Raw genomic sequence first — 6,718 nt, 5'->3', positions numbered from 1 at the left:
TTTAAAAGTCTTGACCATCTATATGAATTGAATAAAAAAATTCAGCAATAAAAGGAATTAATTGCTGATAAACTCAATAACATGCATGGACCTCAGAAACACTGTGGAAGAGGCTAGATGCAAGATTAATTTTTGTATATCTCCCTTTACATGAAATTCGAGAAAAGGTAAATTTTAGACAGAATGTTCTTCAGAGATGATGTACCATTAGGGAGACACTAACTGAAAAGGGACACAAGTATTTTGGGGTGATGAAAACGTTCTTTATTTTCACTGAAGTGATAGTTAAATGTGTAGGCGTATAGTTCTCAAAAATCAATCACTGAACTATACATTTAAAAATGAGTGTATTTTATTGTATACAAATGATGCCATAATAAAATTGATTTAACAACACAGACGAGATTTTCAACTTTGGAAGAAACTTGGGTCAAAATATCCTGTTTCATCCAGACCACCATCTTTCCTTACCTAGATTTCGCAAAACCCTTCTGACTCTATTCTCCTATGGGAAACATGCTTCCCCCGCAGTCTGTTCTTCACTGCATAGTCAAAGTGATGTCTCTTAAACAAAAGGTGATTGTGTTACTCCCAATATTCCCCATTCTTCTTCACATTTATCAGTCAGGGTTCAGTCACAGAAACAGAACCACAAAACTAGTTACAGGATTCTTACTGCCTTAAAATTTGTAAGGTTCTGTGTGACCTGACCTATACGAGATCCTCTAGGATTATCTCTTAATCCCCCAATCTCAGAGTATATTTATGTTCAGAACAAATGTTCTAACTTCTAGACCATTCCACACTGAATTTCTGTTAGCTGGAACATCTTTCCTTCTGCATCTTCCCCTTTAACCTGAAACCTTTACCCACATATGTACACAGCTTCCTGACCCATTCCTTTATCACTGGTGACCAGTAAAACATCAGTCTATGCTAGCATCTAGTAAATCTCAAATAAATTTTATCATGTATTAAAAATGATTATAGTTATGAGTACATAAATGGAATGCTAGGTATATTGGAATAAAGTACTGTAGTCACAGTCAGTGGGTAGGAAATATAGCCAGCAGAAATACACATATTCCCTTTATCCTCTTTCCACTCAATTCTGTTGATATATAAATTCCCATTACAACAAAAATGTCCTTAATTTTGAGTTACTCAGAAAGCAGAGCCTGAGAAAACGTGGTTTGTTTGGAAGATGACTCATAGGAATAGTATTATAAATCAGGGATAAGGCATTAGGAGGAAAAATACCAGTGTTACTGGGTTGGTTAATGCTGTGGGCCCCCATTTCATTGGGGACCCCTCTGAGGAACTGTAGAGAAACATAGCTATCCCTCAGAAAGGAGACTGAAGCACTTACCCACCAATTGTCATCCTTCATTGGTTGAGTGTTGTCTCTGGGGTACTTGTACCCCAGTCTTCTGGGGATGAACGAGATCCTGATCCTTTGGCTTTACAGAAATCCCCAAGGCAAAAAAGGGACTACCAGCACTTGCGGCAGGAAGCTGGGAGAACCCAGGATACTATTACAGCTACAATGAGGTTAAAGATGGGCTGAGGGGATACTGTCTAAGTCACTAACAATTTCTACTCCAAATATCCTTATCTCCATTAATCACTGGGTACCAGATTAAATACAAAAAGAATACGAAATATCAAACCAATTTCACTTTCTTCTTTTAGAGAATTGATAGCTTAGGAGTTTAGGGAAATTCCACTAATTTACTGAATTAAGTGTGGATGATATGAACAGACCTACATAGGCAAAAGGTAAATAGATTGAGCTATACTCAAAAGAATGTTGATCAATGATGCATACTTCCAGATATATACTGGTATTCCTTTCAATATACTATATGTGGATGGTGCACCTGGAGTTGTACCATGCAGCAACCCTGCCTAGTATAAAGTAGCTCTTCTTTAAATGTCTCTGAAAGGAACAGAAGATGAAATGTCAGAAAGCTGTTTGAACTAGAGTATTAGGAAATTATGGATCAGCAGTTTTCAGATGTGGGTTATTTTGTCCCCAGAAAACATCTGGCAATGTTTAGAGATTTCTGGTTGTCAAATTAGGGAAGGATTTGCTACTGTAATTTACTAGGAAGAGACCAGGAAGCTGTAAAACATCATACAATGCACAGGACAGGTCCTTTTTCCCCAATAAAGAACTATCCTACACCAAATATCAATAGTTAAGGTTAAGCAACCCTAACAGAGATAAAGGGTATCTGGATTTTGATATAGAAACATATGCATGGATATATTATTTCCACATTTTAAAAAATACTGTTTAATTAAATTACTATATACCAGCAATACAAAGTGTTGCATTAGTACCCCCAAAACCGAAAGAATTGGTGAGTCCAATACATCGTTTATCAGTTTTCCATTCCTGTGCCTTTAGCGGAACATAATTCAGATCAAATTCTGGTTCTGTGCAATCCAGATTTAAAGTAGGTGGTAGTTTTCGATAATAACAAGCTAATGCAGTAAAAGCTGCCTCAACTGCCCCTGCAGCTCCCAGAAGATGTCCTGTGGCTCCCTTCGTTGAGGAAACTGCAAGGGCATATGCATGGTCTTTAAAGAGATGTTTGATGGCTTTGTTTTCAGCAGCATCTCCCAATGGTGTGGAAGTAGCATGTGCATTGACATAGGATATGTCTTCAGGTTGAACCCCTGCATCTTTTATAGCAGCAGTCATACATCTAATAAGAAAGGAAATTAAACTTATCAAAACTAAGTTAATTTTAATAGTTTGTTATTGTTTTATTTTTCTGGTACTGGTGATTGAACCAAGGATATTCTACCACTGAACTGTACATTCTTAGCCCTTTTTATTTTTTATTTTGAGACAGGGTCTTGCTACCTTGCTGAGGCTGGCCTTGAACTTGCAAACCTCCTGCCTCAGCCTTCCAAGTCATTGGAATTACAGGTGTATGTCACTGCACTTGCTGACAGACTGTTTACCTGAATGGTTTATGTGAAAGAAATGTAAGTATCAGAGTACACTGGATGAACACCACCTTTCATTATCATGTAAGTTAGAATGCCATCTCTTTGGGAATAACGAGTCACACAAGCACCTTAAGATTCTTTCATCACCACGCATTAAACACACTAACTCATAGACTGTACAATCACAAATAAAATATAATTCCATGTATTTGAACTGGCATTTTTCCTCAGGAAAAAAACATGTTGATGCAACGCTAAAACAATTATTAGAAATTTTTTTATGGGAAGGGCAAGGTGGAGATTTAAAATATGGAGAAAGATTTAAAATTATGTTTTAGAACTGGGGATGTAGCTCAATGGCAGAGCAATTGCCTAGCATGTGCAAGGCCCTAGTTTGATGTCCAGCACTGCCAAAAAAAAAATTGAACAATAAAATTTTTAATTTTTTTTCACATTTAAATATAAAACTTAGCATATCTACTACTATTTCAGTGCTTTGAATAAACTCTCAAAATCCTCTTTATTTAGGATATAAGAATCCTAAATAAATAATTGTGAAGCCAAAAAGTAAATCTAAAAATTTTTTTTAAAATTCTCTGAAAGAACCTTTTAAAATCTTCTGGATGTCAACACTTTTTTTAGTTCCTGATCTCTGAGCTGCAATTTCTATTTATTAACAGACAGTTCAGGGTATAATTTTAAGTGTGCTAAAAGAATTCTCCTACAGAAAACTATATAGCGGTCAGTAAACTATGGCTCTGTTCCGATACCTCCTTTTGTAAAAATCGTGCTTTCATTAGAACACATTCACACCCATTCACTTAGGTACTACTGTCTGAGGATGCTTTCACAAACAGTTACAAAAGAAACTCTATGGCCTACAATACCAAAAATATCTATTATTTGTCCCTTCACAGAAAAAGTTTGCTAAATCCTAGCTAATTTAACTGCGTAAAACTTATGATTGAAAAAAGCTAAACTATTAGCTAATTCATTATCAAAGACTTTTTAAAACCTTAATTCATTACTTACTCTCTTCCACAATTAACTCAATTTTCAAAATGTGGCCTTTAGGCCAGTAGCATCACTGCAATCCAGGAGTTAGTTTAAAATAAAGAATCTAAAGTGCTACCTAGATCTGCTGAGTCCGAATCAGCATTTTAGTAAGATTCCTGAGTGATAAAAAGGCTGAGAAGCACTGACCTGAAAAGAACAGAACTCAACCTAAAGCAATCCGATATATCTAGAAGGGTTCATGTTACTGTCCTAGTCTAATGGAAGAACAAAGGATTATAGGAGAGAGCATACTGATAGTTATTAAGCACAAACTGAGGCATGGAAAACTGGCAAAATACACAGGATCTTCACAACTTCATTGACTAAAATCCAATTTATGTAAGGAGATTCAATCATGACTTCCAATACTTCAAGTAAAGAATTCAAAATACTTTTAAGTCCAGAATAGAAAAACAATGAAGATACTGTGCATCAAGACCAGATATAATTTTCTCTAATTTGAGACTATAATAAAGTGTCTTATGTGAAAAAATTATTTTGAACACTGGGTCTTTACCTTAATGCACCTTCTCCTTCAGGATCAGGGGCAGTTATGTGACCAGCATCACCTGAGAGTCCATAGCCCAAAACTTCTGCATAGATCCGGGCCCTTCTTTGAACAGCATGCTCATATTCTTCCAGCACCAGCACAGCTGCACCTTCTCCCATTACGAAACCATCTCTCTTTGGATGAAATGGTCGACATGCTAACTTAGGATCTGAGTTTGTGCTCAGAGCCCGGGCTCTGGAAAACCCAGCAAGAGATAAAGGACTAATACAAGAATCTGTACCTCCAGCCACCATCACATCAGCATCACCGTGGGCTATAAATCTAAAAGAGTCTCCCACAGCATGAGCTCCTGTGGTACAGGCTGTTGATACTGCATGATTGGGGCCCTTGAGATTATGTCGAATGCTGACCTGGCCTGCTGCCATATTAATCAGAATCCTAGGGACAAAGAATGGGCTGACTTTATTATAACCTTTTGTCTGAAACATCAAAGCAGTTTCAGAAACAACTTCCAGAGGAACCATTCCCATGCCAATTGCAACACCAGTAGCCACTTGATCAGCTTCTGACTGAGGATGCCAGCCAGAATCTTTCATGGCTAACTCTGCTGCCCCAATGGCCATGATAGTGGGAGAAGACATGGACTTAATATCTGATTTGGACACAAAGTTTTGTTCATTAAACTGACCTTCATCAAAACCTCTTGGCACATAAGCAGCAACACTACAAGGAATACTCTTATATTCTTCACCAAGCAGTGAAACAATTCCACTTTCTCCTCGGAGAAGACGCTCCCATACCAATTGAGTTCCAACACCAAGGGGAGTCACTAAACCAATTCCTGTAATGACAACTCTTCTGGATGTTGGCACAGTTCCAAAAAACCTCTTTTCATTTATTAATTGATGGCATAATCTTGAAGATAGAAAACGACTGCTTGTAATTTTTAGGAAATGTAAGGAGTTTGACAACATGGTTGAGATTCAGATGATCAGAAACACATTCCTGTAACAGACCACAATACAGTCAGGAAGTATTCATTGTTTAAAGAGCTGAAGAGTTTAATAATGCAGAAGTTTGGTTTTTTTGAATGCTTGATATAAGCTTCTAATAAGCAGAGAAAATAATGTAACATCATTTTAATCTATTCATCAGCTTGGACTTAATTCCCTTGAGTACTGCAGTGCTTTAGATTGTAAGCACCTTCAGACATTCGAAGACAAACGAATTAAGGATTTATTTTTTTTAATAAAATAGAATGTACAATGAAAAATGTGAAGCCACTCCTAGACTGATACGGGCTGCAGAAAGCGTTTTGTTCAGGACTGCTAAAAACGGACTCTAAATAGTATTTCTGGCTTAAAGGGAACAAAAACACATTTCAGAGCCCTTGGAGGCGGGTAAATGGGCTTTATCAATCCTCAATACCTAGGGATAAAAAGAGTTTCGAAAGGCCACCCAGAACCAGGAGTCCTAGATTGAGCATCTAGGCACTCAGGTTGAGAATCCACTTTACCGCTAGGCTTATGCCAGGAGGACGGACAAGTCCCTCCACCTTTCTAAACCTCTCCTCTGCAAGAGGAAAATAGGATCAGCCAATCACTTCCGAAGAACTACGAAGGCCAGGGGCGGGGGTTAAAGAAGCGTGGCCATTCCCTGCAGTGCCTCTCAAACACTATGAAGAAAGCATAGCTGCACGAAAAGAAATTAAGCCGCGGGTCCTCGGACTTCCCTGTGGAAATTCAACCCCGACACGATTTGGGGATGAAGGCACTGAAACCCACGGGTAACAAGCAGTTGATACCTGTTTAAAGGGCTTTCGACGACCGCACGGCCCTTCCGCCGCGCTGACTCTCGCGTGAGCATGCGCACGCGTACACGCGCGTACATACGTACGCGCTCGCTCACGTGCGTCACGTCGGAGCGCGCTCAGTCCGTTGACCTTGCGCCGCGTCACCTTGTATGATACCGGGCGGTCCGAGGTGGCTGGGCCCTTGAACGCGTGCGTGGAAAGACTCTGTCACGAACCTCTGGGATACGCCGATCGCCAAAGACCTGCAAATAACGCGAAAGATAGCGTTTTTGCCCTTCACAAAGAAACGTTGTTTTATTTTCAATGATAATGCCCTTCTAGTCTCATGTTGTAGACAACTGATTAGGATTTTCAGTTATCACTGAAAATCCTAA

The 6,718-nt window shown here is 38.7% G+C and overlaps 1 protein-coding gene across 1 annotated transcript; it reads right to left on the bottom strand.

The window, feature by feature from the left end:
• Nucleotides 1–330: 330 nt before the first annotated feature.
• Oxsm (3-oxoacyl-ACP synthase, mitochondrial) lies at nt 331–6,470 on the bottom strand. The gene is made up of 3 exons (XM_046437383.2): nt 6,336–6,470; nt 4,538–5,536; nt 331–2,714 (listed from the first exon to the last, which is right to left on the bottom strand). The coding sequence occupies exons 2-3, from the start codon at nt 5,503–5,505 to the stop codon at nt 2,312–2,314; spliced, it is 1,371 nt and encodes a 456-aa protein (XP_046293339.1). The 5' UTR covers nt 5,506–5,536; nt 6,336–6,470; the 3' UTR covers nt 331–2,311.
• Nucleotides 6,471–6,718: the final 248 nt, after the last annotated feature.

The sequence above is a fragment of the Marmota monax genome, unplaced genomic scaffold (assembly GCF_021218885.2).
Source record: "Marmota monax isolate L192 unplaced genomic scaffold, Marmota_monax_Labrador192_F-V1.1 WCK01_AAM20220418_F8-fsc00021, whole genome shotgun sequence".
Lineage (NCBI taxonomy): Eukaryota > Metazoa > Chordata > Mammalia > Rodentia > Sciuridae > Marmota > Marmota monax.
This window is presented reverse-complemented; position numbering and strand designations above follow the sequence as displayed.